Below are 26,231 nucleotides of genomic sequence, written 5' to 3' on the forward strand. Positions count from 1 at the left end.
GTGACTGAGTCCCTGGGGAAGTGCTCAGTTATAGCAGAATATGGCAGAGCTCCTCACACCACAGCAGATGTCTGCATGTGCAGTAACAGTGAGAGGGGATGATCTCCAGGTCTGAAATATAAGGCTGCACTGGGGCCAGAGGAAAGGCAAAACCAAATGGCTGTAAATCAAGACTTTTGCAGGAGGGTGTGTAGCGGTGCCTGTAGCAGCTGTTCTTGTCAGAGGTGAGCCAATTCCTCCTGAATAGGGAACCCTCTGTCACTGTACTACTCCTGAAACAAGTTTGGGAATGGTCTTCTCCAGGCAGAGTCTATTTCAAAGGGAACGATTTTATGTTCTCCTCCTGAGTATTCAAAACAGACTGGCCTGCATCACACAGTATTTTGCAAATGAGATCACAGAATTTGGCTGAATGAAAGCATTTACAAATAAGCATGGAATTAGTGCTTACTACTACTCTGGAAGCAGGTAGCTGTCTTAAAGAATTCAAGAACAGCTTGAGCATCAAATCTAGTAGGGAGACCTGAGAGCTCCTCTGTCTCGCCCTACTGGCACCCAGGTGCAGCATGTAGAGGAAAGGGAGCTCAGAAAACCAATCCAGGCTGGTCCACAGCCCATCTGCCCTAATGATTTTCTGTCAGGGCTGGTGGTGGCTTTCACCACCAGGATTTGAATGTGCCCAGCAAGAGAGTCCACTTGCCTTCAGTGAAACAAACTAGGTGGTATGCTTGAGGCTAAAGCCTCGTGGGATGGAGCATGGATCTGCTGAGTGGCTCATAGCTTCCATTTAAATTAATATTGTGAAGTAATACTAATCCATGCAAGTGTTACTGATAGATCCCTGTCCTTTCAAGAAGTAGAGAAGGATATCAGAAGTGACTGGAGAACAAAACCACAGTGAAATAATTCATCTGGATATGGTTTGAGACTGTTTGAAGCTCAACTGCACACACTAGGGACAGTAGCGGGTAAAGCCATACAGCCCTTCAGTTTCCTTAGAGCAGTTTGTCTTCATTCTGACCTTTGTGACAGATGCAGTACACAATTGGTAGGTTCTGAACTGATGCTTCCTTAAGCTGGTACCAAGCAAAATCTCAGTTATTAAAAAAACTAAAAGAATCACACTGGAGTTATTAAAAAAATTAATGCACTTTTCTTTTTATTTTGAATTAATCAGGTTTTTATGCTTTAATAAGAGGTATTTACAATACCCTGCCAAAGCAGTGCAAAGCCACAGTGTGTTGAGCCTACCTAGGGCTATGATTTAAGAATACAAATTCAGTGCAGAGGTAGCTGGGGCTGTAGTTACTCCTACCCAACCCCTCCTCCTGGTCTGATCTACAGGCACCTGTGTGTTTCACCTGCTCCTCATATATTGCTATCCCAGGAGCCTGGCACAGGGCAGTCCAGCTTCTTCACAGCCAGGAAGCTGCTTTACAGCCCAGGCTGGAAGAGAAAGGCAGCCAACAGAAGGCAGTTTAAAGGTATTGTAAATCATCAATGCTGATTGACTGATGCACTCATGCAAGTTAAGTCCTGCCAGGCTGCTCCCCACTCTTTATGTGAGGAACTTTGTACTCACAGCAACTCAAGTTTTACTGCTGCCATGGAAAAAAAAAGCCTTTCATAACAACTAAACTTACTAGGTACATTAGTAGTTGTGAAGTCTATTTTCCAATCTCAATGCAAGAGTCAAGAATACTACAGAACACATTTCAGCACTCTTCATGCTGCTTTCTTAGCCTAGCTGAGCAAAACAAAACAAAAACAACCAAACCAAAGCCAGTTGGTCCCCATGGCAGTATCTCATGGAGATAAACTGCATTTTTCTTGCTGTCCTTGCTCACATCTGGTCAATAGTAAGATCTAATTACATGGATTACAGTAGTCTTAGTAAGCCCTGTACATGTGCTAAGCTAAAAGTAATTACCCTGCTATTTCTTAGGGGGGTTATTCCCCTTTCTTTTTCCAGAGTTGCTCTTTCTCCACTTTCCCAACGAATTGCAGAATATCTTTAGCAAGAAGTTCAGGTTCCTCGAAAGCTGCGAAATGGCCACCTCGAGGCATGAAGTGGAAGGAAACAAGGTTGGTGAATTTCTTCTTGGCCCAAGCCTGGGGTGTGTGCAGGATTTCATTAGGGAAGGAGGCAATGCCAGTGGGTACCTGTACTGTGAGCCTGAGAGAGGAGAGAGAATCTTGTGATCTTCCAAACACTGAAATCTGCAACAAATTAAAAGTCCCAAGGGGATGTTCCTAAACACTTGGGCACATTCTTGTTAGGCAATTAAAATTTGACTTCCTAAAATTGAAAACGCTCTGATTCCTGAGGAAAAAACTCGGGTTTTTTTTGTTTTGTTGGTGGTTTTTTTGTTGGTGGTGTTTTTTGCCTAACAGTGATATTAAGACAATTTTGCAAGGGATCCTGGCCATGAAGGTCAGAAGCATGGAAATGGAGAGGAGAGTCCTAGGACGTGGTGGGCAGCAAATTTCCTCTTGCTTGCACACAGGGCTCAAAGTGAGAGGCAAGCACACAATTTGATAAGGGCTGGAGAGAGATTTACAGAGAAGATAACCACTCAAACAAACATGTCGAGCCTGGAAGAACAACTGGAGGGGAGGCAGGGGAGGAATTAGTTCAAAGGGGGAGAGACAATAATAATAATAATAATAATATAGACTAGTTCAGAAGCAACATTTCCAAATGTGAGACTACACCTTGTAAAGTAGCTTTTGCTTTTAACTGACACAAATGCACACTACAGAACTTTCTACGCATTAAGAAACGTAAGGAAGCAATTGGATTTGAGGGGAAGAGTCTCTTACAAAAGTGGAATGATCTATTCTTGTTATAAGAGCCACATTTTATAGTTTTAAATATCCCATACACACAAGCTTCATTCTTAGAAGTGACAGAATTTAAAATGGAGATATAGGAAGTGTTGGGCACGTAGGCACTGGAAGCCTGGGATCAGAATTTGACACAAGACTTGGAGACTCTGTCCTCTGGGCACATAGAAGTTCACATAGCTCATCCCAGGCAGGCAAAACAGGAGCAAGTTACTGCCCACAGCATAGCCACAACAGCTTCAGGAACTGAGTCAGCTTCCTGGGAACATCATTTCACAGCTAAATAAATACCATGGCACTAAGCTGGGGTTGCAAATGCCTCGGGGCAGGTTTAAGCCTTCACTCATCCTCAAGCTGACACAAGTACATGCAACCAAGCTGCTGTCTGAAAAGCATGAGCAGCAGCAGGCACATCAGTCTCACTGACTCCTGAGTGATGCAGTTTGTCAGTATGCTGAAGTTGCTTCCAAAGGAAAGACTTAAGCCTTTTGCAGAAATAGGCAAAGGGTGTCCAGAAAAATACTGAAACTACAACCAACTAAACTAAACAGAACCGACTGCATGACTCAGTCAGAGGCTTATTAAGTAACTGGAATAAAATCGGGAAGTGCATGGATAGACAATGAATGGGAGGCCCTCAAGCAGTGCCTCCAGTCAGATCTCCTCGCTGATGGTTCAGGATTCCTACCTAAGCACCGTGTTTTCCAAGCACAAAGCAGTACATCAGCTACCAGCTCTGTTCTCTAGAGGAATACTGTGATAGAGCAGTGTTTTTCCTCAGCATTCAGAAACCAGTAAGTCATGAGCAATCCATCTGCAAGCATAAAATTAAGATCAGGGCAAAATATTTAAAGAGAAGAAGGCACACTTACTTTTCATGTTTCTGTGTGCCTATCCCCTTCTGCAAGTTCTCTTTGTAGAAACGCATGGAGGAGACGATGCAGCCTGACACCCAGTATATCATGATATTGGTGAGCAGATCATCCAGGCTGAACTTCCTGAAGGGACAAGCCCAAGAGATTGCTTAATGAGAACTGACTACTAATTTGCATTACTTTAGCAGGGACTTTGGTTTGGTTGTAAGGAAAAAAAGAAAAAGTTACAGGAAAAAATTAGTTAACTGGGTTAAGAGTGGAGAGGTGAAGTTACTACTCCCCCTCTGTCTACCAGTGACCAATTAATGATGTTAAAGGCTTTCAGACACAAACTGGAAGTGACATTTTAACTCCTACACGGAAGGCAGATTCCAACAAGCACCTTATGCTCCAGCATGGCTTTCTCTCCTGTCCACAGACTGGGAGGGTGGGAGCAGAACAGCACACGCAACAGCTTGTGCCATTTGTTAATGATAATCAGAAATGCTACCATGAGCCTTCAACAGAGCCATCACACACCAACATGTGCTGTAAACAGTGCATGTTTCAGATAAAATTATGAGCTGCATGCAGTGCAAACATTCCATTCAAATCTGCTGCCACTGGGCTTTTCCATAGCATGCCCCTTCTCTCCATTCCTGCTAGGTAGTTCTCAAGGGGGATTTAATCTCTGATTTCTGTTGCACACCAAACATAATCCTTTATTAGCAAATGGTAGGTAGATGAAGCAGTAACAATCAATCCTGAGCAAATTCACAGAGAGTTAATTGTTAGTATTACAATGAATCATGAGTTCCCAGCATCTTAATGTGGGCTAAACTTCTGCATTTTGTGTCCTAATGAGATTCTTCCCCCTAAGTCAGTTTTTAATATCCAGGAGCTGCATGGTATATTTCTTTTCTAGGAGATTGAAATGGGAAGGGAATCCATCACCCTCCATGGTCTGTTTGCCTCTCTTTATGCTGCGGTGCAGCCCTGCACCAGCTGTGGTCATTACAGGGTCACTGCAAGGTGTGAGGTGACCACTTCAGACAAACCTCTCTAGCTCTGACTCTGGGCTTAGTCACTTCATCCAAAATGGCATAAGAGAAAAGGCTTACCTCTCTAGTCCTCCATCCTCTAGATTCTGGAATTCCATATCAGTCCATGAAGAAAACTTCTCCAAGATGTATGCAGCTAGCCCTACAGGAGAGTCATTCAAACCACAGCCTGTAAAGAAGGAGAAAAATTTAACAGTAACTGTGATATCCAACTACTGAACTCATAGAGAGCCTGTTTTAATGCTGGGGATGTAACTTTACAAAGCTGTCCCAGCAGCTGTGTTCTTAAATAAATAAATAAAACAGTACAATGAGTTGGAGCCATTTAATGCCAAATCATAAACTGAAAGTATCAGCAAACAAGTAGGCTCCACATTAGCTCACACTGAATGTTTTTTGAACTGATGTAACAGTATTGGATTTCTGCTGGCCTTTCTTTTTTTCTGGTAAGCTAATAAGATTAAGCTCTATGTGCCAAGGAGGGTTTGCTTCCATTAATCTGGAAGTTGTCATGTATTAAACAGCATTACAGAGCCAAACCCCACATGCCTACACATGACCAGGAGGATTTGCAGCATTATCTAACAGCAAAAACATTTTAAGGATTATTAGAAAGTCATTAAGGAACAGCAAGGATCTACTAAACTGTCTTCTGAATTAGCAATAGCAAACTGCCTTCATGTAGAACAAGCCTTCATATAGATTTTATAGTTTGTTCTTCTTGGACAGAAAAAACACACCTGTACTTGGAACTCTGATCACACATCGTAGTGCTGCGAAATACAGAAACCATAAACTGCCCCAGGTTCTCAGTAAAACACGTGAAAAAGCTGTTCCCAAGGAACAGCTCTGTATTTGAATTACCACCCATGCAACCCAACCTTCCAGAAAGATGCCTAACACTGCATCAGTACACATCTGATGGCACAATTTCATCACTAATTGCTATTCAAACATGACAGTGGAGTTTCAGTCATTAAGCAGCTACCATTGATAACTGAAATAGCCAAGTGTTTGAAAAAGTTCTGTTGAGCACACCTTCCAGATCTGCTGGATATGGTAAGCAGTAGCCTCTTCTCATCTACTGCCTATGAGTAGAGTCCATCTGTTTACATAGAGGAAAACACTGGTCCTAAGAGCACTTGGAATAACATGCATTTCTGTCAGAAATGTCTTCAGAGTGTTTCTCTCCTTTCAGGAACCTGCCACTGCCCTGCTCCTCTCTTCTTTGTCCTGAGAATTGCAGGAATGCTCCAGCTCCCAAAGCATGAACTGGCTGCAGATCACACATGACTGGTAAGAACAAGAATCAGCCAAAATTCTCATTGAGAAGGAGTATGGCTTAGGCATCTTTCAGCTATCAGCTTCCCTCTCCTTCCTAAAGCACAAAAGACTGGCAATTTTTAGAAACCAAAACTCAACAGAAGCAAAATTATTTTAAATCCATAAAATTATCCTTTTGCCTACACATCTTAAGCACATACCTGCCTCTGTAGGTAAGCTTATGGAAAACCATTAAGAAATATTTCCCTTTGCTATGTTTTTAATACAATCCATCACTGAATTGCTGCCGCACTAAACTAAAATGTAGTCAGTACTCTTGACTCAGTTGTCCAATTCAGACACAAAAGATGTTTTTAAAATAGAAACACTTAATACTCAGATACTAAAGTAGTTAAACCATCTGAGTGACTAGTTAATCTAGAAAGAACATTCATAGCTACATTTTCTTTCCTTGAAAGTCTGGAAGTGATTCAGAACAATGAGTAAAAATGAAATTTGATTTTACTTCTCAGGTATTACTTATCCCTGTAATAAATAAGCTACATTGTGTGCTGAGACAGCTAAAAGCTTCTTGTAGTTTACATTATTTGAATGCGATCCATTCTCTGAGAAGAAACTATCTTTTGCTCTCAGCAGAGCTGCATTTGAAATGCAATTACAGTCCCCAGTGATAGCAGAAGTGGAAAAGTATTAAACCATCTATTTTATTTATGAAAACTGGAAAATGAGGTCAGTGGCACTTGGAGCATGCTCAGTTTGGATGTGCAGATACACTGCAAAAAAAAATTATTTTCTGCATATTTTAAGCAGTAAACTTTGTTTCTATGAAAATACAGCTAAAGTGAAGAGACTTCAATATTCCAAGCTCAAAAGGTTGTGGGGTTTTTTGTCTTTTTTTGTTTTACCAACAGTATCCGGCTTTGTAGCCTGTATGTGAGCATAGCCAGACTCCGACAAGATCTTGTAGAGCCCTTTTTTCAAGAAGGGGAACATCCTCCTGACATCCTCATCCTGGAATCCGAAGAGCCCTGGGAAGTATCGGCCCAGCAGGACGGAGAGCAGGTGAGTGAGTCCCACCTTTGAAATTGAGACCATATTTAAATGGAGACCTTTCACATGGCTAAAGACAAAACCAGAAAAAGACACATAAATTAACAAAAATGAAATGTGATTCAGAGTTGTTGTACTTAGAATCATAGAATCAACTGAGTTGGAAGGGACCCAAAAGGTCCAACTCCTGGCCTTACAAAGGACAGCCCCAAAAATCACACCATGTGCCTGAGAGCATTGTTCAAATGCTTCTTGAACTCTGCCAGGCTTGGTACTGTGACCAGTAACATTTAAAAGGTTATTAACAAAAATTAACCGACTTGAATTCCAGTCTGTTAATTACATCATGACCTAAGCTGCCCTTTGTAGAGTGGCTTTTCACACAAAAATGACAAGTCAAAGGGACAACTGTAAGTAATCAGCACACACTCCAGGGCATTAAGCCACAAATCCTCCCTTTTTTTTTTTTTTTGACAAGTTCTTGTCCCACTCCAGACCTCAGTGAAGCTGCTACAAAACTACTGCACAACTGTTTGAAAGGAAAAGCATTTAAAATAAACTAAGGTATGCAATTTTGCATTACTGCTTTACACTGAGCACCAAAGAGAGAAACTATACAGTGAGGACTTGGGCAGGAAGTCCCAAGAGCACAAGAAATAAATATTCACAGAGTAAAACAGCTGTACCAATGGGGTACTCACTTGGGAGCTATCTGTGCCAGGTTGGTGCAGATGAGCCAGCCCCAGTCACCACCCTGCGTGTAAAACTCATTGAATCCCAGTCTGAGCATCAATTCATAAAAAACAGAAGCTGCACTCACGGAATTAAAGTCTGCATTAAAAGAAAAGAACACTTTTGTGGTATTCATTCCAATCACTCTTCTGACCCTGTAGCATTTATTGTCCACATCAAGGCAATGTTCAAGTCCCTCAAAAGCTACAAGTCCATTTCTCCTTGCCTGTCTCACAGCCTGTATGGAAGCCCTTGCACAGCATCCAGGCAGGGTCTAGACAGCAAGCAGAAACCACGAGGAGGACAAAGTCCAGCCTTTGTTGCAGACTGGTGTTCTCCCAGTTGTCCAGGCACTTGCACCACCAAGCTCTCTCCACACACCATCTGAGCCCCACCAGAGGCACAGAGTGTTGCCCAGGGAATGTTTCTGTTTTGTCTACAGGGAGCAGGGTCTCCTCTCAATGATAGTTGGAAACTCTTGTTTCCACCAGTGATGCACTTCTCCACTGCACTGAACACTGAGCACATAAATGGCAGCCAGGGAAGCAGATAAAAGCAAACCCAACCCTCCCCACGTCATCCACCTGCACACATAATTAAATACCACACTCAGTATCACTTTAAACACTGCCTTGCTTCAATTTGCTGCATCTTGTGTTTGTATAACTCGGAACACAAGCTGAGCAAGTAGGTATTTGGCTGCAATCTGCCCTGTAGATTCATGAGTTGATTTGTTCCAACTCTCCCTTTTCACCTACCTGTACAATGCTGTCAAATATGGATGCAAAACACCCAAAAGGAACAGTAATAAATTCAATTTACCCTGCCTGCTCACTCACAGACAATTCATGGATTCAGTTACAACCCCTGAGTTGTCACTTCATAGCTTTTTATGTGCTTTTAAAATTATCTACACATTGCTCCAGAAACCAATCAATGATGTCACCCAAAGTCACCCCCTTATCTTCCTCCTCCCACATGGGATCTCTGTTTCCACACTGGGAAAACAAGAAGTGTGTAACAGGAGTTGCTGTTCTGCTAAAAGAGCAACAGTGTGACACTGGGCTTGTGGTGGTTCAGTTTCTTCTCATGTGTCATACCTTTTTTGTGGGGTGCTTCTGAGAAACCATAACCAGGGATAGATGGGCAAATGACTTCAAAGATGTGCTCATCACCGAGGCCATGGCTTGCAGGATCCGTCAGGAGAGGGATAATTTTGTAAAACTCGTAAAATGAGCCAGGCCAACCATGAACCATTAGGAGTGGCTTTGCAGACTGGCCTTCAGGCAAATGAGGAGGCTTGACATGAACAAAATGGATATCAATGCCTGTAAAAATAAAATAATTCATTAGCATTCCAAAATTTGCCATGACACTGAAACTAATCAGAGAATAGATTATTAATAAAGCTTTTCTCAAGCCCTCTTTTTGGTGAGCCTGCAAACACACTGCACCTCTCTGGATACATTTATCTGAGGACCTTAAAGTACTTTACAACAGGCAATTAAACATCACAGCAGCCAAATGAGGTTGGCTATTTCTCTTTTAAAATAAATTGGCAAATTAAGACATAGAAGTGAAGCAATCTACTAACGGTAACATGGTGACTCACACAGCTTAAAGGCAGAGGAGACAATTACATCATTTAGTCCAAGTGCCCTTAAATTTTACCCAAATGTCCCTACATGGCACAGGATAGGATTCAGTCAACCACAGATTTTTCTTCCTGAAAGGCCTACAATTGCAGCTTGAAGGCACCAATAGATAGGGAATCCATCACAACCTGCAGCTGTTTGTTTGGGGGTGTTAATCACTTCCCTCATTTTGTGCATGCCTTACTTTCCATTGCACCATGTCTGGCTTCTGTCTGCAGCCACTGACCCTAAATGCTACAGCAAAAGGAATTTTAAAAGCCTTCATTAAGTATTCTCTGTGGAGGCCTCCTGTAATCAGGTCACACATCTTAACTGCTGATAAGCCAATCCTGCCAAATCAAGGATTTTGTGCCTTGCTAAGAGAGTTAAAGTGTTCATTTTTGTAGTTCTTTCCTACCCTTTGTCCAAAGGTTTCAGTATCTCTTTCAGTGAGTAAAGCAAAACAAGATGTGTCCTAGTACCAGTCTCCTGCTTGTTCAGTAACAAAATAAAAACTGCAGTGTGGTTTCCATTGTGATTCTTTCCAGTAGGAAAGCTTCACACAGCATTGCACTACCTGCTTCAGGTGAACTGCTCTTCCTCAAACTAACTCATGGCTTTGTTTTCCAGGAAACAGGAATTTGTTCCCAGCAGAGCCTGAATGCCTCATTTCTTGATGTATTTAAGCACATTTTACTCACATCAACTCCAGTTCACCAGCAATCCCACCCTCTTTTGCTGACTTGAGACTTCCCCATCCTTGACACTTCTGTGAATCTCTGTATTCTCTGAAAAGCTTTCAAGTGATGACAGAAGGTAGGAATCTGATACACAGCATGTTTGACCTTGTCTTTTCATGTCTCTCCTCTGTAATCTTTCCCAACACTGAAATTTCCCTTCCCATTGCTATACATAGTGCATTGTCCTTAGCTGCTTTTCCCCTTCTTGTCTCAGATGATGTATTTTTTCTTCTTTTTTAAGGGAAGACTTCTTGGTTTTATCTTTTTCAGCATTAACAATCATTTAAATAAATGCTTTATGCTCTAACCACTATGTAACACAATTTACTGTCCCAAATCCATTTAAAATATTATGTCAAACTGCACCATGTGAAATAACACAAAATTATGGGTGCAAGTAAAAACGTACCAAAATACTCTCTTAAACTTAAATTTTGCCATCATGTGAGACAATTTCCTGCTGTGCTCTAGATGTACAACTGCACCCCCAAATGATCCAGCACCACCCTAAATCAGGCATTTTAAAAAGCCCAGTCTGACCAAACTCCAGCAGCAGCAGTTCTTGGCTAAATGAACTGTTTGGAAAGGTGTGCTCTGAATGAAGAGAAACCATTCCCTCACACCTGGCAGCACACCAACCCCAGGGGAAAGGCATTGTGCATTCCTAGGCCTGGGAATGCTTGAAGAGGTGCAGCAGAGCACATGCAGGGACAACCTGTCCAGCTGAGGAGTGCTGCCAGGCCCATGGCCTCACTGTGACAGCAGCAGCTGGGCAGCTCCATGGAGCATGAGGAGACATCTGTGGGGATTCTTGCATGACTGCATGCAAGTCAGGGAACATGTGTACATCTTAAGATCCACTTCTGCTTCCAAATGCTCATGGCTTGGCTCCTGTTAACACCAGCTGACAGCCCACTCATGCACAGGGAATTCCACTTGTCATTCCTTGTCCTAAAGGCTTCAGTTACAGTGAAGGAATTCCTTGCTGCTTCAGCAGTGATGCCAATGATCCAGACCATGGCAGCCAGGGAGGGAAGGCCCATGTGACACAACCAGAGCCTTCTTCCAACCAAGTTCCCTTGCAGATAAATTTATGTATTGTTGTTTCTGTTTTAAGGGTAAAAGCTACACACCTTGAATCTTTGTTTTGAACTGTGGGTACTTGTTGAGGATTTCAACTTGTTTCTTCCAATTGAACTGGTTTTTCCAGTAGGACACAACCTTCCTGAGATACACTGAGTTAGTCCCATAATGGAAGGAACTGTTCTCCAGTGGCTCAGTGAATCGAGCCTGGTCAAGTCTCCTAAATAAGTCCTACAGGGAAAAAGGAAAAAAGAGATATTAAGAGCACTTGTGCCTGCTGTCTTGAGCTCTACTGTGTATGGTTTCTAGTTATTCCCAAGTGAAAGGAGAACAATGGAAATAACATCTGTAATTAGACACCTGTGCCTTTTGCTGATGCTCCATCAGCTGTTCCAATTCTTTCCCTCCTCCAGATGGCCTCCTTCCTCTTCCATTCCCAGCTGCTCTCAGCCTTTGTTCTGCAGGGCTGCCTAACCTGTCTGCCAGGCTGAGAACCACAGAGGGAAAGATGTGCTGGCACTACTGTGGCTTCACAAGGTAAGTCTTGCTGCGTTTCCAGGGACTTTCCTCACAATCAATGCATGGATCTGACCCAAACCTTTTGCTTTCCTTCTCAAACCCAGGGGTGGGATGTCATCACTGGGAAATACTCTGAAGGATTTTGCATAGGCAGAAAGTTGGTGAAACTAGACTGAAATTAAAGTCTGCCAATCTAGAATTAACAATGACAGTCACCATCCTACGGCACTTCAGGGTTACAGGGGATGCTGATGATATTGCAAGATCACTCCAAAATCACTCAGCAGGGGAGGACAGCCAAGAGCCTCTTCCTACTCCAAACACAACCAGCGTGGTTGAGGGTGAAAGGCAAGTCTGGGAATCTAATCCTGCTCAAACCTCCATGTGATTTAAACCTGAACAGCATTTTCAAATAGAGTCATAGAAATAGCTCCCACTCTGATGGCATTTATCACATGTACAGAAAACAGGGATTTTTAAATGAAGTTTTTTAACCTGTCTTTATACACACACTTTTTGCGTATTTTAAAATGTTTTAGTAATGCATGCTAGCATAACTTTAAGTTGTAGTTTATATTTAAAATCAGAATTTTTTTACCCATGGATTATGTTGCAACAGCTGTCATAATACAGAATTGCATGTTTCAAAAACATTTTTAAGTTAGAAGTTATCTAGATTAGTGTCTACACTGTAAGAGGAAAACATAATGGAAATCAATGTCCGTTGATATTACTAAGAAGGGTAAGCAAAGTGTTAAAAAACCCAGGCCTTGCTAAGAAATTAGGGATCTATTATAAATTAATAATATGAGCAATCCCATGAGTATTGTTTGAACCATGACTCCAAACAGATCTATGAATTCGTTCAATCCCTGGCTTTAACACACACAATCAAAATCTTTCTATCCAACAAATTCTGCAGCGTATGTGTTTACTGTAATTACCACAGTAATTTAGTGTTGACCAAAGTAGACTATTAATTACAGAAGAATCAGCATCCAACACAGCTGCAAACATAAAGCAGTCAAGAAAATGAGGTATTTGTAATTGCTTTGGAAAGAAAGGGAGGGGGAAAAAAAGACATTGTTCTTATTCTGGTCTACACAAACTGAGGAAAATGCACAAACAGAAAAACAGAGTTGAGTAATCTGTAATATGATTTTTATGTTTATTAGGCTTTGCAGAGTAGGTTTATCTACCAGAAATCTTGCAAGAGCCAGCTGAGAACAAAATGATACAGTGAGATCTGCCTATTCATACCTATCTTCTGAAACACTGAAAAATCCCTTCCCCCAAGATGTGGACATCACTGCTCTTGGTTCAATTTAACTCTATTGGTTCAATTTAAAAATTATTTCCAAACAAGTTCTGCATTTACTTGGCCATTTCTTCCTGCTCTCCCCCCAGTACAGAGATCTGCTTACACTCAGCTCTTCCTCTGTAGTTTCCACCTTAAAGGGCCGAATACTTGTGTCTTCTTTAGTCACAGGCTTTTGTCCCTTGCCCCACCACCCATCTTTGAAGGGCAGTGTCTCTTCTTTCTTCTTGGAAAACAGGAAGTAGATGAGGACTGTCCCCAGGACCAGGAACACCTCGAGCAGCATAATTCCTGCATGAGAGGAGCAGAACTCTGGTAAGCCAAATCAGCTCAGAGAGACACAAGTTCTTTGTAAAGACTACAGAGGTTTTCCGTTTTTAGACAGGATTCCAGCTACAGGATGTGCTGGCACTCACATGATATCAATACTTCTGTAAAATTTCTGAAACAGAATGTTTTAACCTACTCATATGAGGAAGAATAGTTTTAAATGAAAGACACATAATAGAAACAGAAGTCAAAGCAAGTAAAGAGATCAGGTGGCAATTAAATAGTCATTATAATATAAACATAACATAAATATTATTTAGTAATTATAATTATATAGTTCACATTTAATTCTTTCTCTTTCTCTGAAGCTCTAGATTCCCCACAAATCCCAAAGCAGAGCATCTCTTCAGCAAGGCTTACACATCTACTCCTGTAGATTTGGCGGGAAAGAAATACAAGACATATATACAGAATGAAAAGTGAAAAGCGTGAGGGCAGCCACCTTGTACCTCCCAGTCAGCCAGGAAGTGGAGCAGGGATATATTTGCATAACCCTTGAACAGCAGTGCAAAAGGTAGGCAGGCCTTCCCTTTCCTTCTCCCTGTGAACTGTTTTAAAGGGAAAACAAGACCCTGTGTATGCTCTCCTGGCTCTAAAATGTGATCACATTCCCAAGTGATAAAATTCTGTCAAGGTAAAGAACAACCTGATTTCACAGCACATCTGCATAACCCAGCTGCAGGGCTGCTGTGCTTCAGTCAAACCTTAACCAAAAAAAAAAAAAAAAAAGAAAAAAAATCCATTTTGAATATATTTGGACTGTTTCGTGCTGCAAGTAGCAAAAACACTTAGAGTCTCTTTAATAATTAATGTTTTCAAGCATGCCTTTAAGTATAAGAAACATTTGTTAAGGTGGTTTGGGGAACAGTACTGTCATCATTTTAATGCATAATTTTAAAAAATGTGCTTCAAACACTCATTTGCTGGGGAATTGCTAAGACATGAAGTATTTAAAAACTTCTGTAGGGCAAGGATTGTTTATGACCCAGAACATCTTCAGTCTCTCTAGAGCCAGAAGGTTTTGTTGGTTTTGCTGCTGCAGAGTAATTTGATGCTCTGGAATGGCTCAAAGAGTCATCAGAATGCACCAAATTTACTTCTGGATCAAAAGAGGAATTTTAACACAAGTTAATGGGAATTCACAGGATTAGAGCAGGAATGAAACTGAATGAAATCGTTTAAGTGCCTTTATGTGACAGGACACATTTTAGTCAACTTCTTAAGTTTAATTTTCTAATGGCTGACAATAAATAAGTAAATGAAGTCAAGATAAGCACCCACTAAGACATTTGTACAGAGCCAGGCACTGTGCAGACTGAACAAGCTACAAAAAAACCCCAATTTTTCACACATGGAAGTGCTACAGCCTTGAAAGTGCCTGAATCCTCAAAGGCTGGAGCTATTGGGAATGATAGGCACTGAAAAAACTTGATTTATTTGTTTCACTGGTACTTCCATATTTTCTGCTGCTTGTTTTTCTTCACAATGTTACCCGGAGCACAAGACAACACTGTTTTCTCACCTTTACAATACCCAGGCCATAACTTACCCCAGAATTAAAAAGTTTATCCAATTTCAGCTTGCCTCAGCACACAAACCAATGCATTTTAGGAGCATCCTGAGCACAATTAAATTTTACTGCAAAGCAGAACTGGAGGGGCTTGTAGAAACCTCAAAGTACTTTACATAGAAATAATACCCACCACAGCATTTTACAACATTTCTACTCCTAAGCCTTCACAGAGAAAAACAGCAACTTCCCTGAAATCACAACACAACTCGGGCCATGTCTAGACTAGAAAGGTTCACCACCATAACTGTGTAAACACCACGCAGAAAAATCCAAACTCTTGGCCAACTTCAATCTGTTTATAAAGCCCCACGACAAACAGAAACGCTGCTGTCAGCTCCAGCCCTGCTGTTCAGGCAGAATGGCCTGGGCTACCTACAAAAACAGAGGACTCTTTCTCCTGGCTCCTGCTGCATCAGCACCATAGCCTCTGCCAGCACAGGGACAGCACCCAACACAGAGCTGCTCTGCCCAGGAACAACCTCAGCCTCTTCCTCAGCAGGAAACCCTCATCTCCTAAAGCACTGGAGCACCCAGAGCTACAAAACCATTTCTGGTCCACCCATCTCCTCGCAAGGACACTTGAGAAAGAATTTTTTGCAGCAGAAGATGAGGGAGGGATTGTGTGCAAATGTGTGTATTTTGCATTTGCCCTGGGCTGCATGTGGAAAGAACTCACTATGTGAACAGACACCCATTTTTGCAACGAATTCCAAACAGACTTGAGGATGAGCTTGTTTACAATCCAGTAATAAGTGCCAAAATCAGCTCCAGGTCTCACAAGAATCCTATCTTCTGTTGCAGAGAGCTGGGGCTGGTGACAAATTGATTTGCATGAGGCGTCATCTTGACTTAGAAAAAGCCACCTCTGATATCTGGTTGGATTATTTTTTGCTAACAGAGAGACTCTCTGTATCCAATCTCTCCCAGTTCCCTTGAAAGTGCCTGTAAAATTCCTGATTATAATGAACACGGGGACCCAGAGCTCCAACTATGTTACATTTTTCCTGTGATGCCCGGGAAGGGAAGGGAAGGGCCAAGTGCGTCAGCAGGATTTTAACTTGCATCAGTTCCCAGCGTGCTCAAGGGGATTTCTTTGTGAGGGATGAGCTGCTGGAATGCAGCATGTTCCAACCAACAGCTCCAGCCTGGGCCCAGAGGAGACCACTTAGAGCAGTGATTTCCCAAGTTCACTATTCAAGCTCGTTCTCTAGAACCCTCGTGTGTTGTTTGAGCAGCACAAAGCAGCCTGAGTGGCGGTGCTTCTGCACCAGAATTTCCTCCGCTAATCACTGCTGAGATCTATGGTGAAAGGGAAGTTATCAGCTCCTTAACGCTTGTTCTGCCATGCAGCAATACAGCACCACGAATGTGGAAGGGGAAACAGGTACAAGTACACTTTTCTACCCTCAGTTTTCAGAGATGTCGACAACAAAGTGCCAGGGGTTTTATTGTCTGAAGTCTCTTCATGCAACCACGCTGGCATGTTGCCTTTATAAACGAGTGCGTCAAAGGCAGTTCATGTTTTGGTTTGGATTTTCCTCTTTTTATGTGACCAAAGGCAAGACCTTAGAAGGAAATATTTCCATTTATTCCATGGTCCTTAGGCTCTGAGACTTTGCTGTACCCCAGGGTGGATATTATTTACAGACAGCACTTAAGTACCTTAGACAGTACTTTTATCCTAAAGAGTTCAAGGAAAAATGCTTTTGGTTTGCTGCTTTAAAAACATGTTTTGAAAGAAAAATGTTGAAATGCAATGGGCTCAGTAAACAGCCAAAACCCAAGCTCCTCTTGAAGAAGGCCAAGCACATCTCGAGAAATATATTTGCAAGAAAATCCTAAAACTTCCTTACAGCGTCTCACTGCTCCCTATTGAAAACACTCTTGGTTTCTAGCACCTTTTTGCATTTTGATTGCACTGTCCTCTGTGCATTAACAGCAGAGCTAAGAGCTCCACAGGAACAGAGCAATTATTATTGACATCAAAGCTATGTCCTGTCTCACGCTTTGTCTTCATCAGTACCCAGGAAGACATGCCCCAAGGAACAGTGCTCCTTATTTTCACAGAGGTCATCCATGAAACAGCTTAATGGTAAAATCCCCATCTCCTTCTACAAGTAACCATCCATCTTTGCCTCACAGCAGTAGAATCCATCTGAAATATTACTGGAAAAACAAGCAACTGTGCAGACCTTCAGCCTAATGCTGGAAACTCATTCTGGCCCAAACACAACCCAGCTGGCTGTGAATGATGCACAACACCCACAGCTCTGAGGGTGCTGCAAAACCCTGCCAGGGCAAAACTGCTGCTGCATGGGTGAAGCAAGAGCTGTGAGACTGTGCTGCTTCCAGACACATGCCAGAGTTAATCATGGCTTAGGGTTAATAACATTTTCTCTCCAAGACTGGTTTACCAGCACACTGCAAGGGAGCTCAGAGCACTTAGCACACTCTGCGAGATACAAGGTTTATTGATTAATAATTACCCTGCAGGAGAAATAACAGCTCAATTTAGAAGTGATTTTCCTGTTTATTTTTGGTCTCTTACATAAAGCCCCACATCAGGCTTTACCAAAAAGGCACCTCTCTGCTGCAGTGTTTTTGTTTACACATTAGTTTGCCCAAAGAGCAGCAATTGCAGGTTACTCCTCCCAAGACACCTGAAGGAAAAACAACCCCACTGAAGGACTTTAAAAACTCATGGCACCTGTAACAGGGTCCCTGACACTGCCACAGCCTAAAAGGGACTAAGAAATGGCACAACCCACACAGCTTCACCCTCAGTCTATATCCTCAGGCATCACATTTTTGTCATTTTGTAGCAACAGAAACAGACAGAAAACCATCGAGTCAAGGCACTTGCAGCAGAAAATCTTCCTATTTCTGTAGTTTATGGAGCATTATGACAAGCTTGAAAATAGCTTAGCAACACAGAAATTGCTTTGCATACAAGTGATAACATCTCCCAGGTGAGCATGAAACGATACATTAACATTGTAGGGGAGGAGGAGAGGAAGGCATCGGATGAAATAAAGCATCCTACGCAGGAAAGCAAATCAAAGACAGGAAATACAAATCCAACAGAGTTTCTGGTTTGTCTTGATAAGAAATTTAGAATTTACATTTTTTATTGCCATAAGGAGGTGGCACACAATGCTATCTCCAAAACAGCAGGAAGAGATGATATCACTGTTTTACAATTTTTTTTCAAGACTGTTCACAATCAGAAATTAGCCAGTACAGAAGGAATCTAATTAGAAGGCTACAAGCAATTAGTGAGGTCATGTCCCCAAAGTAGGGGAAACCACTCTCTCAGGTCTCTCCCAGGAGCAGGGCATGCTGCTCCCAGGACAGGGCTGGGGGTACACTGCTGAGGAACATCCCATGCCTGTGACACTGAGGCACTGCTCCCGTGCAGCTCTTCATCTGCTTTGTCCCTTGGACAACAGGAACAATCAACAGGGCCAGTTTAGGTACCCATATGCATCACCCACAACCTGTCCTTACAGCACTTAGTCCTTCTTCCAGGGCAGTAGTTGAGCATCTTACCCAACTCATTCCCGCCTCATTTTTCCTACAATTACAATCAATTTTGACTCTCCAGTACTACATTGGAAGCCCACAGGCACTGAGACCCAAGTCTAGCTAAGCTTAAAAGGAAAGCTATATGGGACTAAGTTCTCTGTTATCCACTTTGCCTCTCCCAGGGGCAGCATATTTATGTAACCACTGGCCGGTGAAAGCTCATATCACAATCATTATTTAAAATACTGCATACCACATTCTTAAGAGGAAGAAACTCAATTTGCAAGAGCACATATTTAAGCAACATTACCTGCTATTTCAAAGCCATGCCCTACACATTCTTCTGTGCTGCTTAAAAACATGATTTGTTTATCTCAATTTTCCTTATTTTGCTTCTATTGTGCTTTAACAAACCCACTCCCTTTCAAGAGTCTAAAAAAAGCCTTTGGGCTACACAAACTCAAACTGACAGAATCCAACCTGGGATCTGTGTGATGCCCATTATTGTGATCTAATGACTGTATGCATGATTCAGGAGAAAAGAGATGCATCTCCATCTGCAATAATTTCTGTTTAAGACTCTGCAGACAGAAAAGCCACTAAAGGATTCATAAATCAGCACTGCTCAATCATGATAACTCAGGGTGAAAGAACTGTTCAAACTACCACAATAATGCATTAAGGTGAGACCATGCAAAAGATTTTATCTTTTTTATCCTATCCAGCCTTTACTCTATTTAATGACCCTCAAATCCCAGCAAGAACAGTTTTTCTTACATGGGCTCAGCAAAGTGACAGTAGCCTGGCATACCATGGAGGGTGAGCACAGCTGAAAGTGCTCTCAGTGCTCCCTCAAATCCCATCTTCCAGTTAAAAGGATATCATGCCAGTAACAAGTTTTTTAAAACAGTTCTTAGCCACTATGCAGCCAATTAAATGACATAGTCCAACAGAGTCCAAACAACATCTTGAGCTTTACTTCAACATTTCATTTCTGGTGTCTGAAGTGAAATTATGAACAGCACATGGTTCTGTTTTGCCTTCCACTAGAGTTTCTAGCAGTAACAAGGTTAACCTCCTCATTCTATGCCAGTATCTGCAATTTACAGAGGGGGTGGAAATGAACCAAAATATTACAGATAAGGAAATAAGATCGAGGTAATTGTTCCTCAGGCCCTAAGGCAAATTAGGGCTCTTATTTTTAGCTTCACCAAATCCTCCACTACAGAAGAGTAAAATGTTACCCTCCTCCCCTGCCATGGTATTATTGCCAATGTTTTGCCCACCCTGATCTCCAGATAAGACTTGTTTTCATCCCAAACCCCTTGGTGGTACAGCACAGCATGTCTCCTTCTATTTACTGTAGGATTTTCCATTAGTCTAAGTCTCTTAAGATTGTTCCATGGAATCAGGGAGGGAAAGATCTTTTCAACTAGCAGATTTACAAGCTTTTTGTATTAGCACTGTTAGAAAACTGTGTTACTGAAACCTTTAATTATTAAAACATGCAGAATTGACGTATATGTGGTGCTTTAGAGGGGAAAAAAAGAGTGCAAGTAGTTTGAGGTATGTAAGAACAAAGTACATGACAACCCTTCAGTTAAAAGAAGGTGTGGAGATGGAAACAATGAATATAAAGACTGCCAGAGGAATTTTCTGGCAAACTGCAAGACAAATGAGGTGCATCTTGTGAATTTAAATTAGGATCACGACTCCAAGTAGTAAGGGCAGCATGAAGGAAAATGTGCTCCTTCCCCTGTGATGGGAGGCTCCCTCTAAAGCTCTAGGGTGCCAAACTCCCTCCTTTTCTGGGATGCGAGATCACCTCCATCTTCTCAGATACCAGACTCCCTCTCACCTCTCTGATGCCACACTCCCTCCTTCTTCCACAACACAGACTCACTCTTACCTCCATGCTGACAGATCCCTCCCCTCCTTCCTCAATGATGCCAAACTGTCTCCTTCCTCTTGGATGCCAGACTCTCTCCTTTCTTCATAATGCCACCATCCCTCTTGCCTCTCTAACACTCCTTCCTTCCTCTATGGCAGATTTCCTGCTTTCTTCTCTGATGCCAGACTTACTTCTTTCTCTATGATGACCACAATCCTCTGTGATGTCCAATTTTTCCACATTTCCTCCTTTTCCTACGATGCTGCAAATCCTCCTTCCTCAATAGCGTTTGACTCCCTCTTACCTCTATGATGAGACTATGATGAGACTCCTTACTTCATCTGTTATTCCAGATTTCATTCTTTTTCTAGGACACCAGACTCCCTGGCCACAGAACCTGAATACTCCAAGTATAATACAAGATATGGGCAAAATCATATATAGGATAATCAATTCATTTTGCCCAGAGCTGTAAGTGTAAAAGGAAAAAAAGAATATTAATTGTGACTATGGAAACAGGAAGAGATTGAAACTTGTTATCTCTCTACGAAGACTTCATTCCCAATGAGGAAAGGAACTTTGAATGATGCCAGGGGAGGGGAACAGATGGTAGTCATCATTTTCTGTCAAATAACAGCAACACCAAAAGGATGTGCCAGAGTAAACATGTAACGAGAACAATTCTTGCTATTTTATCTCTCTCTTTAATAACAATATTTAAGTTCTCTTTGGATCCAAGGCCTTCATCTAGAGAAGTGCACTGCCTGTACCCACCAGATTAGAGCAATTAACACTCTTGATGAAGCACCCAAGAGGACCAGGTCCTTCAGCAGAGCTTGGGTTTTGATTCATCATACATTGTCTTTTACCTGAGAGGAAGACCTGACTTCTATCAGACAGCAAAGCACACCCATGCTACAGACACAGAACCAGCTGGGAGAGCAATAGTTATGTGTCTTCACTACAGAATCCACAAGATGAACAAAATTTGACTGCTGGGTGAAATAAATGTGAGAAGAATTGCTTGAGACAGAGAAAGAAAAACAAACCCCAAAAGTTTGCTGAGCCCTTTCTTGTCCCATGGATTATACTTAATAATCTCCCACGGTGATGTTTAAAAAAAAAAGTTGGAGGAGTGTTGGATAACAGCTCACTTTTCAGAGAGGAAACCTAGCAAACAGCTCCTGTTCTGTAATCCAGCAGGATCACTCCATAAACATGATCACAGATCATTTTCATTCTGGCAAATACACTATCAAAAAGAGCAACTAACAAAGCATGGCTACCGTAATTCCCACAAAAATATTCCCAGCCCTGCCAATCAGAAAGCATTTAATCAATAACAATGTGCTTAAATATATATATAAAAGCTGAGAATGCTGCTTTAAAAAACCAACCATAAACCCCAGGGCATATTCAAATTTCTGTCAGCCATCCTGCTATGTCTAGCATGACCAAGATATTAAAGCAAATGCCACTTTGGAAGTAGATGTTTTGTGCTTTACTATTTATGTAAATACCCATTTACACACACAATGGTGCTTTTAATTAAAAATAATGTGTTCAAAGGAAGAATCCAGGACTTTTTCAGCAGTTGTATTCAGAAGGGAAAAAAGTATTTTCAACATTAATTACAAGCAGACCAAAGCTCTTCAGAGAGAAGCAAGATGCTCTACTTTCCAAGTGACTTTTCTTCAGGGACTTACACAGTAATTAGAGATCTATTTGCCACATTTGGAACTTGCACTTTAAAGAAGACTGCCCTGGTTCTGGGATTGTGCATGGCATGAAGAAAATACTCTTGCAGGCTCAGTGGAGTAGTGCACAGTCTACCACAAAGGTAAGGCTTTACCTCTGCTCATCTGGCCACAAAATTTGAATACTCCAACTATAATGCAAGAAACATGCATAGGAATATGTAAGATAATCAATTTACTTTGCCTAGAGCTATAAGTTGTACTTCACCTACCATCCCCAGCCCTGCTTTGCTACTTTTCCACTGACAAATTACTTGACAAACTATTATTGAGGCAACAAGAATTTCTGGGAGTACTACCATTCCAGAATTATTACCCCAAACTGTTTCATTTACCTGCTGTAATTACTCAGAACAATTTGGTCCTTCCACTAAGGAGCCTCAACTTGTTTTGCTGTGTTTACAAGATTAAAACATTGCCATATTATGCCTAAAAATACTAGGTAGGTCTGAAAGCTTTGCTGAAACCCTGGATAAACAAACAGGCTGAAAGCATGGTAGTGCCCTACAGGATGACCAAACACTTAAAGTGCAGTAAATCAACAGGGGGGCAAAAAGACCTTTTAAAACACCCAGTAATCCAAAACCTATTTTGGGCAATTTGTACAGACAAATTGCATGTGGATTCTGGCTGCACCAGTTATTACCAACCGTGCTCTATTTCAAATTATTTACTTCAGCACTATGATCACACTTACCAAAAAAAAAAAACCCAAACAAACTCTGGAAGAAATAACAAGCAAGTAGAGTTTAAGCAAATCACACACAAGTTTTTATATGAATTCAGAGTGGAAAAGATGTAGAACAAAGAGCCATGAACTTGACACTGTGCCAGGACCTTCCCCACAAAGACTTCAGCTCTGACAAAGATCTAATCCTTGTCCTTGGACAACTTCAACTGTGGATTGATTTTCAAAGCTGCTTAATTGCTTTTGGGGCCTATCTCCCATCGATTTCCAGTAAGCATTAGCAATCTGTGCACTCAAGCCTCAGTTTTAGCTTACTTCAAACAGGGCTAATATCCACTTCAGGGGAGAAGCCCAGCATCTCCAAAGAGTAGTGCCAATCAAAATGTAAACCCTGCATTTGTGGCTAAGTAACTTTGAGACATTGACTGATCCTATCTTGTAGGTTCACCTAAAATAACGAGGCAAGTTATCTTATTTTAGATAAAGCTATGCTAGGAAAAAAAGGGGAGAGAAAGCAGACTAATTTGATGGAGTTGGAAAATTAAGCAATGCATTTGATGATGGTATGTTTTAACTGCTGGGCAGTCAAAATCCCAAATGAATTGTGACAAACTGAAGCAAACTTGAGCAAGGAGTACATCATTTGCTCAGTCTTTGCAGATTGCTCAGTTATGCAACAAAATACAGGCATTAAACTTAAAAGGTTTCCTTCTCATCCCTAAAATGCTTGTTCAGCAAATGGAATTATGTATGGAGTACTCAAACAAACCATTTTCAGGTTTGGCAAAATGACCCATAAATAAATAAGACTTCAATTTCATATCCTCCTTTAGAAATAAGTAAATAAACCAAACCGAAACCATTTACATGCCAATAGTTAAAGCCACTTACTCTAACTTAACAGGGAAACCTGGCCACGTTCCCAAGGAACGCTAAACAAAATTGTTGTTTCCACAAGTACTGCTAAGTCCCGCTTATCAGGAACCTTAGCCTGGAAAAGCACCAAGCTGTTGGGAATGCCACATACACTCCCCCACCAGGAATGCAGATGAGGGCCTTCCTGTTCCCGAAATCAACAAAACCTCCCCAGCCGACCCAGTGCGTTACTCAGAGTTGAACAATCCCCGTTGTTAGGAATACGCGGAGCAGCAGCTGCGGAGCACCGCGCACTGCAAACCGCTGCATTCACAGACCTTCGGCGCGGCGCCCGCGGGCTCGGACACAGGAAAGCTCTTGGAAAAGCGCCTTCCTTCACGGCAGGGGAAGCTCGGGCTCCTCTCCCCGCCGGGACACCGCTCGCATCCCGCCTGGGAACTTCCCGAGCCCAGCCATCCCGCACCCCGGCACACCGCCCCGCCCCGCCGCTCTCACCTGCCGGGCTCGGCCGGAGCGGCAGCGCTCTCCCCGAGCCTCCCGAGCTCCCCTAGCCTCCGGGGCCGCCCCCGGCCCGGGCCGGCCGTGCCCTGGCTCCGCAGCCCGCCGGGAGATGTAGTTCTGCCCAGGGACAGCGCAGCGCAGGCTGTGTCCCCTCCGCCCCCGCACGGCACGGAGCGGCGGGAATGGCCGGACTGGCACGGATGCCGGACTGGGCACGGCCGGGCAGCCGCTGTGCCGGACCGCCTGGGAGCTCCGCAGGGCTCCTCAGCCCGGCTCGCCTGCTGCCTTAGAGAAACGCGTTCGGACCGCTGCGCCTCCCCGGCTGCTGGCCTGGGCAGCACAGCTCTGCCCAACAGGAGGAACACGCCAAAAACACGGCTGCTGTTTCTCTGAGCCTGTGCTCTCCGAGGCCTGTCTTCCAAACTTGGTCAGAGAGACCTAAATAAGCCCCAGAGGGTCAAACTGTAGCAACTCATCCCACCAGGGAAAAGATTACAAGCAAATACTAAATTCTTGATTATCTCTCTGAGGTTTTTCCATTCAATCCCCATTTTCACCTATCACTTCAGTCCTGACTTCCAATCTTCTTTTTTCATCACCTGCATGCCATCTCAGCTCTTGTTTGGGTTGTTGTAGTCTCAACAGACAGACTTGGGATAACATTCCTTTCATATCTTTCAACCTCTTACCCAATCATCCCAGTCTGTTCAAGCAGTCCTTTGCCCAGAGTTTTTCATGCAGTTCTCATGCTCTTTTACTGTGAACAGCAATGGCAGTTAAATCAAAAACTGTGTGCACAAACTGTTCTGTAAGTAAGTTTTGTCCTTTTTTGCCATTTTCTTCTTCCACACCAAATGTGCTGGCTGAGTTTTATCCCTTTTGGGGCATCTATCTTCACAAACTGCTCTGTACTGTTTTCCTTGAGACACCCAAAGCATTGGTAGCAGTCCATTTTTCTTCTGTAGGACTACAGGGATTTCACTAACACACAAATAAGAATGTTTTGAATTTCATAGTAAACATAACTTCTATAGGATGAAAGTTAAAAATGCAACTGTGCTGTGTGCCAAGGTCATAACCCTTTATTACAGCTACCACATAGATTCTTGTCACTGTTTAACCCCAGCTGGCAGCCAAAGTACCACACAGCCACTCACTCCCCCACCAGCAGGATCAGGGTGAGAATCAGGGGAGTAGAAGTCAGAAAACTCATGGACTGAAATAAAGACATTTTAAGAGGTAAAGCAAAGCTGTGCAAAACAAGGAATTAATTCCCTGCTTCCCATGGACTGGCAGGTGTTCAGCCATCTCCTGGAAAGAAGGGCTCCATCGCAAATAGCAGCCATTGGGGAAACAGAAACTCCGAACATCCCTCCCTTCCTCCTTCTTCCCCCAGCTCTATGTGCTGAACAGGAGACCCTGTGGTGTGGAATGTCCCTCTGGTCACTGGTCAGCTGTCCTGGCTGTGTCCCCTCCCAGCTCCTTGTGCACCCCCAGCCTGCTCACTGCTGGCATGGGGTGAGGAGCACAAGAGGCCTTGACTGGGTGCAAACACTGCTGAACAGTAACTAAAACATCTTTCCATTAGCAACGCTCTTTTCCTCACAAATCCAAAACACATCTTCTTAAAAAAGAAAATTACCCCAGGCAAAATCAGCACAACACTCTATTTGACTATTTTAACGCATGAAAATTTGCATTTCTTCTGTCCTCTATTTGTTATAAGGATGCCAATTCAATCTCTAGCTAGCCAGTAACTGCAGCCTCTGTAATTTGCTGAAGAGACAGTGTCATACTTTATCCAGGCTATCCATGTTCTGAAAACAGGTGTGTTTATTCACCCAGGAAGAGACCCCTTTACCTCTGAGGGCCTTCCAGTTCTTCCTTTTTTGAAGTGGATGGGGTAGTCCCTGTGAGGAGCAGGGAGCTAGAATTGATGATCCTCAGGGGCTCCTTCCAGCTTGAGAT

The 26,231-nt window shown here is 42.6% G+C and overlaps 1 protein-coding gene across 6 annotated transcripts; it reads right to left on the reverse strand.

The window, feature by feature from the left end:
• Positions 1–1,142: 1,142 nt before the first annotated feature.
• Positions 1,143–26,231, reverse strand: EPHX1 (epoxide hydrolase 1). 6 transcript variants are annotated; one of them, XM_085054684.1, is made up of 9 exons: positions 26,125–26,231; positions 13,229–13,413; positions 11,336–11,516; positions 8,929–9,156; positions 7,798–7,927; positions 6,952–7,166; positions 4,823–4,931; positions 3,720–3,845; positions 1,143–2,176 (listed from the first exon to the last, which is right to left on the reverse strand). In XM_085054684.1, exons 2-9 carry the CDS (start codon positions 13,406–13,408, stop codon positions 1,951–1,953), a joined length of 1,395 nt encoding a protein of 464 aa, XP_084910810.1. In that variant the 5' UTR covers positions 13,409–13,413; positions 26,125–26,231; the 3' UTR covers positions 1,143–1,950. The 6 variants fall into 6 exon arrangements, with proteins under 6 accessions (XP_084910810.1, XP_084910806.1, XP_084910807.1 ...); XM_085054680.1 differs by lacking the exon at positions 26,125–26,231 and adding an exon at positions 24,821–24,915; XM_085054681.1 differs by lacking the exon at positions 26,125–26,231 and adding an exon at positions 24,258–24,432.

This window comes from Lichenostomus cassidix, chromosome 3 (genome assembly GCF_008360975.1).
Source record: "Lichenostomus cassidix isolate B80296 chromosome 3, HeHo_3.0, whole genome shotgun sequence".
Classification (NCBI taxonomy): Eukaryota; Metazoa; Chordata; class Aves; order Passeriformes; family Meliphagidae; genus Lichenostomus; species Lichenostomus cassidix.

Coding starts and splice junctions, on each gene's coding strand:
- EPHX1 (XM_085054684.1), bottom strand. CDS start 13,408: ATGCTGCTCGAGGTGTTCCTGGTCCTGGGGACAGTCCTCATCTACTTC. Junction 7,167..7,797: donor CTGGCACAGATAGCTCCCAA/GTGAGTACCCCA, acceptor TTTTGTCTTTAG/CCATGTGAAAGGTCTCCATT. Junction 3,846..4,822: donor GAGGATGGAGGACTAGAGAG/GTAAGCCTTTTC, acceptor TTGTCCCTTCAG/GAAGTTCAGCCTGGATGATC.